A 12,345-nucleotide genomic window follows, 5' to 3' on the forward strand; every position below is an offset into this window, starting at 1 on the left:
TCTCCTTCTGTCACTTGCTTTCACTTAATATATGCTGAAGCCCACGCTCTATATCAGTGTATAAAGATTCTCGTTCCTTTTTACAGATGCATAGTATTTTATTGTATAGATGTTATGTTTTTTTCTGCCAGTATTCCTATTAAAGAACACAGGGGGCCTGGCCAGGCGTGGCTCAGGGGCTGAGCATCGACCTAGGATTCAAGAGATTGCAGTTTGATTCCCAGTGAGGGCACAGGCCTGAGTTGCAGACTTGATCCCCAGTCAGGGCCTGCAGGAGGCAGCTGATCAATGACGACTGTCTCATCATTGATGTTTCTATCTCTCTCTTCACCTCTCTCTGAAATCAATAAAAATATATTTAAAAACAAACAAACATGGGGTGTTTGTAGTCTTTTGCTATTACCAACAACCATTGTTTCCCCTCCCTTCCAGGTGTACTCCTTATGGAGTACCACTGCCCTACTCCCGCCTTGGTGTATGACGACTCCCCTCACATACAGAATGGCCCCAGGAGTATCTTTCATTCATTCAACAAACTAACTGGGCGTCTTCAATGTAACCAGCGCTGTGCTGAGAACACAGCAGTGACAGCACATACCCAGTCCCTGCCCCCAAGGAGCTCACGGTATTTGATTATTCAAATAGCCAAACAAATAAAGGTCCAAAAACAAATTAGACCACACGTGACACAAAGGAAAGAAACGGACTGAGGAGAGCGTTTAATAGGCAGATTTCAGGACGGAGGGCAGGAAAGGAGGGCTTCGCAGAGGAAGTGACGTTGGTGCTGAGACCCGAAAGCTGCATGGGAGTTAGGCAAGCAGAATGGGTAAAAGGATGTTGCAGGCAGAGGGGCAGCATGTGCAAAATTCCTGAGGCCGGAAGGCGCATGGCGAGTTTGAGGAACCGAAAGGCCAGTGCAGCTTATTCGAAGTGAGGCATGAGCAGAGGCGAGGCGAGGCAGAGGCAGAGGCGAGGCCGGCGGGGGGAGGGGGGGCCGGACGCGCCGTGGGGGCCACGTTGGAACTTTGCCCCGAGGGCCCTAGGGAAGCACGGGAGGGTCCCGAGCTGGGGAAGACACTGGGGTCCCAAACGTCACTGCTTCCTTCTCTTCGAAGCGCCCCTAGCCATCCCCAGCGCCTCTGCCGCCTTGGGGTCCCTCCTCCCTTGGTCCTTGGGCCCCCACGCCACCCCCCACTTACCGCTGCTCGGGCCTCCGTCCCGTGGCGCACCCTCAGCAGCACCCCTTCCCAGACACCGCCACCGCCATCTTCCGCTCGCCGCCTGGACACGGCGCACGCGTCGCACGCGCGGGATCGCCGGGAAATGGAGTCCACGCAGCAGGCCGAGCCCACCCCAGCCTCCAGCCTCCAGCCTCGCGACAGGCCTTCCCCGTCCCTCAGACTACTAGGGCGGCTCTACGTTTCCGGCTTTCGAACGTCGTGCCTTCTGGGAAGTGTAGTCCCCCGGCGGAGGCGCGGGCCTGGAACGGAGGCAGAGGGTTCTGGGAAATGGAGTTCACAGTGGTTCCAATCCCTGGACGGCTGGTGTTAGAGGCAATGGAGAGTCCAGGTGGCGAAGCTGTTAGGTCCTGGAGGTGGTCTGGTGCCCTAGCGGGGTGCGAGCAGAGGCCCCAACTCCCTCCACCTCTGGTCCCGACCATTTGTACAGTTCGGAGCATTTCCAGCTGTCGGAAGCTTCAATATCCCAGTCCGTCCAATGGGGACGCGGTTTCGAGGGTCTCTTACCGGTCCCCACAGCGGCAGATCTGGACCCCTGGAGCCGCAGCTCTCTCAGGCCCCTCTCCTCCGCGGCGGTCGTGCGGAGCTTTGGCTCTTCGCCCTGGCCCTTCGCCCTCTCCTGTCGAGATGTTGAAACCCCCTGGGGCAGAAGGGCCCCGGAGCTCTGCCCTCGGGGCCTTTATAATCAGTGGTGTCTCCTACCGGCGGCTCCCTCTCTCTTCAGTCACGTCCAGCTCTCGCGTCCCCGGGCTGCGGCTCCCGGCGCCTGAGGTCTATCTCCTCGCGATCCCGCAGGGGGCGCCTCAGTCCGAGCGCGGGAGAGGAGCCGGGGGAGGGCGGGGGCGGAGGCGGGGGGGGGGCGTCCCGGCTATAAAGCTTGGCCGCCTCCCGCGGCGCCCGGGACGGCGGGGACCCTGGGCAGTCGGACGGGCGGGTGCCGGCTGGAACTCGGGCCGTGCGGGCTGAGAGAGCTGCGGCGCTTGGTTCCCCCCGGGCCGCGGCGGGGGCAGGTGGGGGCGCAGGCCCGGGGGATGCTGGGCTCGGTGAAGATGGAGGCCCACGACCTGGCGGAGTGGAGCTACTACCCGGAGGCGGGCGAGGTGTGTCCGCGGGGATGGCGGAGCGGGAAGTGGGGCACAGGAGTCAAGGTGTGGGCTCCAATGGGGGCAAGGACCGGGGTGCGGTCTCCAGGGGGGCCCCCTACTAGAGGCGAGGAGGTGAGGAGCTGGAGGCGCGGAGCCCAGGTGCAGGAGCCGGGGACAGGGGACAGGGGACAGGCACGGGCGCGCGGTTTCCGCGGGCCCGTCGGAGTGGGGGATAAACGGGAGTCGGGGAAGCTTAGGCAAGGGTCGGGCGCGGCTTGAACGTGAGGGCTGGGTGTTGGCGACCCCAAATGCAAGGGAGCAAAGTGAACAAACCAAACTAGGAATCGGACCTCCACGATAGCAGGACAGACAGGGGCAGGGCTCGGGAACTAGGAAGGGGGTCAGCATTGGGGGGAAAGACAGGAACTAAGAGATGGAAGAGGGAGGTCACCCTTAAGGGAATTTCGAGGTGGGAGCTCAGGATTAGAATATAGTGTTAAAGATGGTGGTTCTGGGGTAGAAATCAGAGTCGGGGTCCCGGGATAGAGTGCGATCTAAGGTAAGGTCAGAAATAAGGGTTTGTTCTCTGGGTTCAGAGATCGAGGTTGGTTTTGAAAGTCTGAAATAACAGGTGGGTTAGAGTTGGGTTTCAGATTGGTGGGGGCCCAGATGGGGTCAGAGTTGGGAGCGGGAGAGCAGGAGAGGGGTCAATTTCCATTCCCCGCCCCCATCTCTCTACTCCTGACCCTTACTCCTTCCAACTGAACTTCACTGGTTTAATTGTTATTAGAGACCCTCAGCAGGGATTCCTCTTGTTGGAGGCTGGAGGGTTTCAGATTTCGCACCTCTTCCAGTAATCTCCCCTAATTGCTAATGTCCTCACCAGCCCCATTTCTTACTAGACCACCCTGGATTAGGAGGCGGGGTATATCTTAATTCCCTCACCCCAGCACAAAAAGTTCTTCCCTAAGTCTAACTCCCATTCCTCTTGCTGCAAGGACTTCTTCTCCTTAGCTCTATAGTCAACATTGTGGAGGGGGGTCCTAGTTAAAGGTTATGGGGATCTGGACACTTAGGTTCCTAACCTGGAAGGGGACTGTGGGCTTGAGGTGGGGGAGGGAAGCTGGAATGGCTGAGATCTCCGAGGACACTGAGATCTGGGCATTACAGGGGCCCCCACATGCCTGAGTTATGGGTCTGGGGTTTGAAGCTGTAGGGTGGGACTCTTGGATCCCCAGACCTGCGGGGCTTGGCATGGTGCCCGGGAGGGGCCAGTCCTGGGGCTGTGGAGGTGTTAGGTGCACGTGGGGTGGGGCAGGCCGACCAGGGAGGGGTCTGGGAGTGTTGAGAGGTGGAGACCTGTGGCTGGAGGTGTCAGAAGGCAGAGACCAGGTTGGAGGTGAAGGCTCCCAGGTAGTGGGGGAATCCCAGCTGAACCTTGGAGAGTTCAGAATCTGGAAACATGATTTAAGGGAACCAACTAGAAATCAGTGTTTGGGTGGGCACATCTTATGTAAATTGTGGGGGTCTAAGATGGAGGAGTCATTATTTGGGACACAGTCTGAAGTTTAGGGGACAGTTTGTGTGGATGTTGTATCGGAAATTGAGAGACAGCCTAGAGATGGTCAGCATTTGCGGGCGTATTTTGGAAGAGTTGACATATGGGGGGCTGGAGATGGAAATACTGTCTGAGGGTTTCTCCAGCCCTCCTATCAGCTGAGCCACCTCCTCTCCTTGGGTCCAAACAGTAGGAACATTTGCACTCACTCAGCAGCTGAGAACTGAGAGGTCCCCCCTGCTGCTTCTAGCCTTCCTCACGTTCTTGCTGGTGTGATGTTGCCACCCCCAGGCTGGCTCCCTGTCTGGCTCCCTCGCCTCCAGTTCTCACAGATCAGCTGGTCCAGCTGCTCCCCCCATTTCAGAGATGGAAAACCTGGAGCGTCCTTGAGTGTTAGGGGCTGCTCGAGGTCCTGGGCGGAGACCGGGACTAGAAACTGGGCTTCTGGTTTCACACTGCCTTCCTCTGCTCCCTGTCACACCCTCCTCCAGAGACAATAAGGAAATGAAAGGGGAGAAATTTCACCCTCCTGAGGTGGGGGTGCAGGTACCCTGAGGGCTTCCCCCCACAATCTCAGCCCCGCCCCGGCAGGGAAATCCGGCTCAGACCCGGACACTGGGGGTTCATCCCAGCCCCAGGGCGTGGGAAAGCCTACAGTGGATTAGGGCGGCTGGAGTGCTGGAGGTCGGACCTCAAGGAGGACTTCCGGGTGGGTGGGTAGCCAGGGAAAGAGGGCCCAGGGGTCCCAATCTGTCTTCCTCTGTGATACAAGAAAGTCTGAATGAGTTGGAAAAGTGGGAGAGGGGGATTGCAGAAGGATTTAGGAGCTCTCTGTAGATGCCCTGAATCTGTCACCTTCTCCCCTCATTTCTTATTATGGGAGGGGGCAAAGCCAGCTAACCAGGGGGAGTCCAGTGCGTGGGGGAGGGGAGTAGCTGTGGCTTTGATTTCAATGTGAGACTTCTGGGGAGAGGGTAATACTGAGGGAAGGAGGCAGATAAATACAAAGGTGTGCCAAAGGAGAAAGAAATGGAGGTGGCAGAAGAGAGACACAAGGAGAAAGAGGGTGGGGGGCAGGGACGGGGTGGGGGGAGAGAGATGGAGTTAGGGAGAGTCGTGAGCAGAGAAAGGCAGAGGGTAAGACAGTGGGGAGGAGAGAGACAGATAAAGGCTGGTCAGGAGTGTGGGGAGGAGAGAGTGGGAAAGACAGAGGGGAGACAAAGACATGGGGAAGGGGAGGGCAAAGGAGTGTAGAAGTCCTGAGGCTGAGAAAGAGATGGACAGATAGACAGAGACAGCGAGGGCCAGAGATCCGGGAGAATCGCTACCTGGGTGGACACCTGAAAGAGAGAGGAGACAGTTCCCGACTGGAACTCAGACCTGGGTTTGTTGCCACCTGTCCCTGACTTCCAGAGTGACCCTGGCAATTCCCTTTTCTCTCTGAACCTTGGGACCTGCAGACACTTACAGTCACCCGGAGTTGAGACGGGACCCACTGCCTCATAGCAGAGGTGGCTCCCACCGGAGCTCAGCAGCACCCCCAATGCCATGAGACCCCAGCGGGTCAGGGAGGAAGGAGCAGGGTCGCCGGGCAGACGGAGGATTGAGGGAGAGAGCATGGGAGACAGTGATGAAAGGAGTAAGTAGACACAGGCAGAGAAGTCACCGTGCACCGTGCTTCCTATTTTCCTTACCCGCTTCCTGCTGGGCTGTCAGCTCCACGAGGGCAGGCCTTTTGGTCCTCGTGGTCACTGCTTTTACCGCACGATCAGGTCACTGGTCCCAAGCCAGGCTGCCTGGACTCAGAATCCCAGCTCTGCCCCTTCTTTGCTGTGTGACCCAACAGCCTCTCTGGGACTCAGCTTGCTAGGCTGTAAAATGGGCATCATAATAGCACCTCCCCATAGTGCGGTTGTAAAGGTGACGGGACCTCTCTGCGCAGTGCTGGGAGCAGTGCCTGGCACAGAGTAGGTGGCCAACAGATATCGGTTAAATGGATGGAAGACTGCGTGGAGGGTTATTTAGAGAGACGGAGCAATGTCTACTGTATTTCATTGATGCACGTTTCCCCCCCCATTTGAACATTTCTGAAAATGGACTGGGTTTCACAGCCACTGGTGTCTAGGAGTTATAATTGACAGTGGGGGTTTTTCTATTCTTACTAATACGTAATACTGCAGCTTACAAACATGATGTCTTAGAGTTGATGATATGTTAGTAAATATATGATATGAGGTTGAGACATGATTTCTGACAGTCGAACATTTTTGACCTAATAAAAACTGTAATTTTATAGCCTAAAAGATGGAGAGAGAGTACACATATAGATTAGGTTATTAGACAAATCAGCAGGTCTCAGTTTTTTGGGTCTCAGGACCGCTTATCACTCTTAAAAATTATTGAGGACCCCAAGAAGTTTTCATTGGTGTGGGTTGTCTCTTAATGGTTACTGCATAAGAAATAAAAAATAAGAGTTTAAAAATGTATCCATTAGATCTAAAGTAGCAATAATTTGTTAGTGTAAATAACGCATTTTTGTTAAAATGACTGTATTCGAACACATTTAGCGAGAGGAGTGGCGCCATTACGTGTTTGCGGATCTCGGTGTCTGGCTCCATACGCAGCAGCTGTGGTCTCATTCGGTAGCTGCTTCTGCATTCGGCCTGTTGCCTGTCACATGTCACGTGGCCTCTGGAAAATTCTCCTGTGCACTCAGGAAAGAGAGTGAGGCAAGCTAGTAATACCTTAGCATTATATGAAAATAGTTTTGACCTCATGGACACCCTAAACCCTAAAAAGGTCTTGTCGACTCCCCAGGGTGCCCTGGACTCCACTTTGAGAACCACTTGAAGCATGAGCTTCAGTGTATTGGAGCATGGGGGTGGGGGTGCATGGGGGGGGGGTGCATGCTCCCATGTATGGGAGCATGGGGGTGGGGGATGAGGTCAGGGAGGGGTGCACGAGGAGGGATGAGCGAGAGACTTCAAGAATCAGCTGTCTATGGAGAACAGCAAGGATGGAAGGGACTCGTAGTAGTGACAAGACAGACAGACAGGCAGACAGCGGGTCCAGCGACCCTGTGCTGCGCAGCGTGTGGGGACTCACCCCCGATCTCTCTTTCTCTCCATGCAGGTTTACTCTCCAGTGACCCCAGTGCCCACCATGGCCCCCCTCAACTCCTACATGACCCTGAACCCTCTGAGCTCTCCCTACTCTCCTGGGGGGCTCCCTGCCTCCCCGCTGCCCTCAGGACCCCTGGTGCCCCCAGCCCCCACAGCGCCCCTGGGCCCCGCCTTCCCAGGCCTGGGTGGCAGCAGCGGAGGCGGTAGCTCAGGGTACGGGGGCCCGGGCCCGGGGCTGGGGCCCGGGAAGGAGATGCCGAAAGGGTACCGGCGGTCCCTGGCGCACGCCAAGCCGCCCTACTCCTACATCTCGCTCATCACCATGGCCATCCAGCAGGCGCCCGGCAAGATGCTGACGCTGAGCGAGATCTACCAGTGGATCATGGACCTCTTCCCCTACTACCGGGAGAACCAGCAGCGCTGGCAGAACTCCATCCGCCACTCGCTGTCCTTCAACGACTGCTTCGTCAAGGTGGCGCGCTCCCCGGACAAGCCGGGCAAGGGCTCCTACTGGGCCCTGCACCCCAGCTCAGGTAACATGTTCGAGAACGGCTGCTACCTGCGCCGCCAGAAGCGCTTCAAGCTGGAGGAGAAGGCGAAGAAAGGGGGCGGCGGGACCTCTGCCACCAGGAACAGTTCAGGGGCTGCCACGTCGACCACCACCCCAGCTGCGACGGCCACCTCTCCACCCCAGCCCCAGCCTCCGCCCCCCGAGCCTGAGGCCCAGGGCGGGGAAGACGTGAGGGCTCTAGACTGTGGCTCTCCCCCGTCCTCCGCACCCTATTTCACTGGCCTGGAGCTCCCAGGGGAGCTGAAGCTGGATGCTCCCTACAACTTCAACCACCCTTTCTCCATCAACAACCTGATGTCAGAACAGACACCAGCGCCCCCCAAACTGGACGTGGGGTTTGGGGGCTATGGGGCAGAGGGTGGGGAGCCTGGGGTCTACTACCAGGGCCTCTATTCCCGCTCTCTGCTTAACGCATCCTAGCAGGGGGGTAGGAGCATGGTGGGTGGGGTGTGGCTGGTGGCAGCCTGATTCTCCAGGTGACACTTTGCTTGTCCCCACCAGTGAACATCTGGTCTATTACTTACTGTGGTGACTACGCTTCTGTGGGCATCATGTCAACCTATTGGGTACTGTGATAATTGCCTTCGACATCTTGGTGGGCCATCGGGTACTGTGAAGACCACCGTGTTGATCCATTGGGTGGTCTGATGGCCACCATTGGGGATGACATCCTGGTTGGCCCTTTGGACACTGTGATGGACATCCTCTTGGCTGATCCGTTCGTTGTGATGGTGATGCTGTTTCAATTGCATCTTCTTTGGCCCGTTGGGTGCTGGGATCACTGTTCTTTGGTGGACTTCGTGGCATAGTAGGTGCCAAGTTGGCCACCATTCCGCATAACACCTGTTTTGGTCCATTGGGTGCTGTGATGGCCGCCATATTGGCTGGCTCACATAATCGCGCACCAACCCCTGTGTTGGCCATGTTGTCACTGTCTGGTGTGAGTTGAATGAGGGCTGGAGATGAGACTATGCCTTGGTTTTTTTGAGCCCATTGCCCGTTCTGGTTCAGGAGAAGCCAGAAAGGACTGGCAGGGTGTGGGGAATTCTACTGAAGTCTGGTTCTTGCCTGGGAAGTGGGATACTGGCTGTGTCTGAACATTAAAGGACCATTTCTGCCTCTTCCAGATGTCTCTTTTCCTTGCTGGGTGGGCCCTGTGGAACTTGGAACACCTGAACTGCTCTTTCTCTGTCCCCTCTCCTTCCTACCCCCAAGAGCTGGCTGCCTCTGGGGGAGGGGTTGGGGGAGGCATCGACCTGACCTTTGGCTCTTTGCTGTCCCTGACCCCAAGGACAGTTTGCTCACAGATAGCAGCCCCCGCAGCGCTGGGGCCAGGGCAGCAGGGGGAGGTGGCTGTGCAGTGACCAAGGCCATGTCCCCACCCCCACTCCGCAGACACACACCCTCAGCTCTGAGGCCCCGGGAGCCCAGGGGCTGCTCAATTTTTGGTTAAAGTGTGGAGAAGAGGTACAAACAAGTGTTAATTGAAAGAGCCTGTGTGTTGGAGCCTGTGTGTGTGTGTGGTTCTCTGGGTCTCAGGCTGTTAGGTGTATCTCTGTGTGTCAGTTTGTCTGCATACCCATTGTCTCAAAGTGTGTGTGTGACTGTCCGTGTTGCAGATGTTCCTGTCGTTGTGTTTCATGAGTATCTCTGTCAGCATCTGCCTGTTTAAAAGAGAGGCTGCTTGTGTTTACATATTATGCCTGTCTTTGCTGTGTGCCTGTCACCATCGTATGGAGGGTCAGCTAGCCCTGGTGTGTGTCTGTCACTTTTGCAGGTGGGCGTGTGGGGAAGGAGCTGGGTTCTCCTTCGGCCTCTGGGGGCCTCTGGCTTTGGGGCCTGCATGTCTCTGTGCCTCCAGGTCTTTCCTTAGGCTCTGAGACTGAGGTCTGTTACTCAGGTGTCTTGAGGACATGGCTTTCTCAGAAATACAATTTGCACTTCACACCCCTCATTTCACAGATGGAAACTGAGGCCCAGAATGGGAAGGCACCGGACCAAGGTCATTTGGCCAGACTGGAGCAGGGGGGCAGGGTTGGCCTGACATGGTCTTTTCCTTATTTCACCTTTGTATTTTAGTCATTGGCTCTCTGTCACTCATTCATGCATTCAGTCCTTCAAAGCCCAGGGGCTGTCTGTGTATCTGTGTGGGTGATGTCTCTCCCAGTCTGTCTCCAAGTGTGTGTGTGCCTGTCTGTGCTGCAGGTGTGCCTGCCATTGTGTGTTTCATGAGTATCTATCAGTATCTGTCCGTTTAAAAGAGAGGCTGCTTGTGTTTGCATATTATGTCTGTGGTCATCTTTCTCTTTGTCTCTTAATGTCATCTCTCTCTGTCACTTGGTCCCAACCCTCTCTCTCTGTCTTTATCTCTGTCCTTTGGTTTTTTTGAAAATGTTTGCTCATTCCCTCTTCTGTCTCTCATATGGTCTCCCTCTCTCTCCCCCGTTCCCCCTCACCCTCTTTTCTCCCCCCCTTTCCCTCTCTCTCTCTCTCATTCTCTCCATGGTTTTGCCTCTGTCCCTCCCTCTCTTTGGGCCTCCAGGTCTTTTCTTTTTAGAGGACTCTCTAGGGGACTTCCTTTTCTCTCTTGGGGTCCACCTCCCCGCCACTCCTTTGGATCTCCGGCCTCTCTCCTTCTCTGGTCGCCCTCTCCCAGTTCCCTAAGTTTCCGCCTCTACCTGCCACCTCGCACAGGCCAGGCCCTCTATTTCTGTCGCTGTGCCCGCCCTGCCGGCTGCGTGTCACCCCCGCCCCCTGCCGTCCTGGCTCCCTGTCAGTCGTCCCACCAGCCTCGCTGTCCTGGGCAGGCTGGGGAATTCCTCCTGGTTCCTGGAAAAAACAACTGGGGCCGAGAGAAAGGCCCTCAGTCTCCCCGGGCGCCTGCCCCCCTCCCTCGGGCCTGGGGGTCTCTCCCGGAGTCGGCCGGCCCGAGGCAGGAAGCCCTGCGGTTTCTGGCTTCTCCCAGGCGGCCTCCGGATCTGGCCCCCGCCCCCCCGGCCAACAGCCCAAATATTATTCCGCGGGAGGAGTCGGTGGCAGCGGGAGGAGGCCCGGGCTGAAAGAGGCTTTCAGGGCGGCCAGGCCTGGGGCTTCCTGTCCCCAGGCTCGGGCCTCAGGCCGCCCCTGTGGGGACCTCAGGTGGCCGGAGGGGCGGGTGTTGTTGTAGGGTCCTGGGGGGAGGGTGGGGCCATCCATCAGGGTGTCTAGTGGCCACCAGCTCGGCTGGCGTGGGCAGGTGTGACCCCCACCCCAGGGACAGCCGGCTGATGTCCAGCGTGGAAAAGTACCACAGTCAGACGTGGGACGCATGGACAGACAGGAGGACGCCAGTGATCAGGGATGGAGGGATAGCCATGGGGACACGGGAAGCCTGGTCTGGGAACACATGGACCTAGTAGACACAGTTTGTGGGCTTGAGGTGACATGGTCCAAGAAAGGGGTCCATGGGTGGGGGAACAGGGCAGGGGCAGGGTCCCTGCGCTGGGCAGGCGGCCAGCTGCGTCAGAAGGCAGGAGATGACGATGACAATGATAATAGTAATAGCCACAAGGGTTTACCACGTCAGACACTGTATGAACACCTGACAGAACTGATTGACAGCATCCTTCCCACCCCCCCTGTTATTATAGGTGAAACTGAGGCACGAAGAGGTGAAGGGACTTGCCCCAGTCACACAGGGAGTACTGAGTGGGGGAACTAGGACTTGAACCCAGGCAGCATGGCAGAGCCAGTGCCCTTGCCCGCCAAGCTGTTCTAGAGCCTGGGGGGGGCAACAGCAGCCAGGGGGCCCTGGGGGCCCCAGCCCCCCCACAGCACCCCACTCCCACCACAGCCTGCTGCAGGGGGCACTCCGGAAGCCAGCAGCTGGGCAGCTTATGAGTGTGTATGCGAGTGTCCCTGTCAATGTGTCACTGGGTGTCACGCATGTATCCTGGTGTCAGGGTGTCATGTCATTGTGTCTGCGGACTTACATGTTAACTGTGATGTGTCCCTGGTCACCGTGTTCCTGTGTGTTGTGTGTGCCTGTATGTGTCTTTGTCAGTGTCTGTTACTGGGTTTCTGTAGGTGTTGCTGTGTTTGTGTCACCATTCTGTCTGTCGTTGTCTTCTGTGCATCCGTCGCTGCGTCTGTTACAGTGTGTCTTTGTCACCGGGGTCTGTGGGTCTGTTTATGTCTCTGACACTCTGGGTCTGCCTATATCTGTCTCTGTGTGTCACCGTTTCTGTCCCTCTATGTGTCACCATCTACCCAGGTGTCACCACGTTACTCACTGCCCAGGCCACAGGTGGGCGTGTCGGGCCCACTGGTGCCAGAGCTGGGGCCCATCCCATCCCACTCGCCATGGGCCAGGCCGGGCGCCTGTTTGCAATGCCTGCCCCAGGTAAACACCAAGATCCGGAACCCAAGGGCCACCTCCCTCACCTCCACCCTTGCCCCTCAGCCTGCCCTGGACCGGGCTGGACCAGAGCCCCACAGGCGGTGCCTGCCCCCAAATTGGAGCTGTGCCCTGACCCTCCCCCACCCTTAGTCACCAGCCTCCCGAAGCCCCAGCCTTGGCCCCGGCCCGTCTGTCTGTCTGCTTTTCTCTGTGTGTGTCTGCTGGCCCCTCTGTCTCTTTCTGTCCCTACTTCCTCTCACCTGGGTTTCTCTGTGGTGTCGCCTTCCCCTAGAATGACCTGTGTCTTCCTTCTGTCACTGTCTCTCTACCTTAACCTTTCTGTCCTTTCTCGGTGAAATTTGTCCTCCTGATCTGTCTCCACTCGGGCAGCCT

General features: G+C 57.1%; 2 protein-coding genes across 2 annotated transcripts in view; one reads left to right on the forward strand and one right to left on the reverse strand.

Moving 5' to 3' along the window:
- Positions 1–1,230, reverse strand: part of SYMPK (symplekin scaffold protein) — a 33,388-nt gene extending 32,158 nt beyond the window's left edge. Inside the window, exon 1 of the mRNA XM_087826775.1 lies at positions 1,200–1,230. The gene's annotated coding sequence lies outside the window, so the exon portion shown is untranslated. The remainder of the gene's footprint in view (positions 1–1,199) is intronic.
- Positions 1,231–2,269: 1,039 nt separating this feature from the next.
- On the forward strand, positions 2,270–8,700 carry FOXA3 (forkhead box A3). Its single transcript, XM_016212600.2, has 2 exons — positions 2,270–2,338; positions 7,014–8,700. The coding sequence occupies exons 1-2, from the start codon at positions 2,270–2,272 to the stop codon at positions 7,992–7,994; spliced, it is 1,050 nt and encodes a 349-aa protein (XP_016068086.2). The 3' UTR covers positions 7,995–8,700.
- Positions 8,701–12,345: the final 3,645 nt, after the last annotated feature.

This window comes from Miniopterus natalensis, chromosome 18, assembly GCF_054644295.1.
Source record: "Miniopterus natalensis isolate mMinNat1 chromosome 18, mMinNat1.hap1, whole genome shotgun sequence".
Lineage (NCBI taxonomy): Eukaryota > Metazoa > Chordata > Mammalia > Chiroptera > Miniopteridae > Miniopterus > Miniopterus natalensis.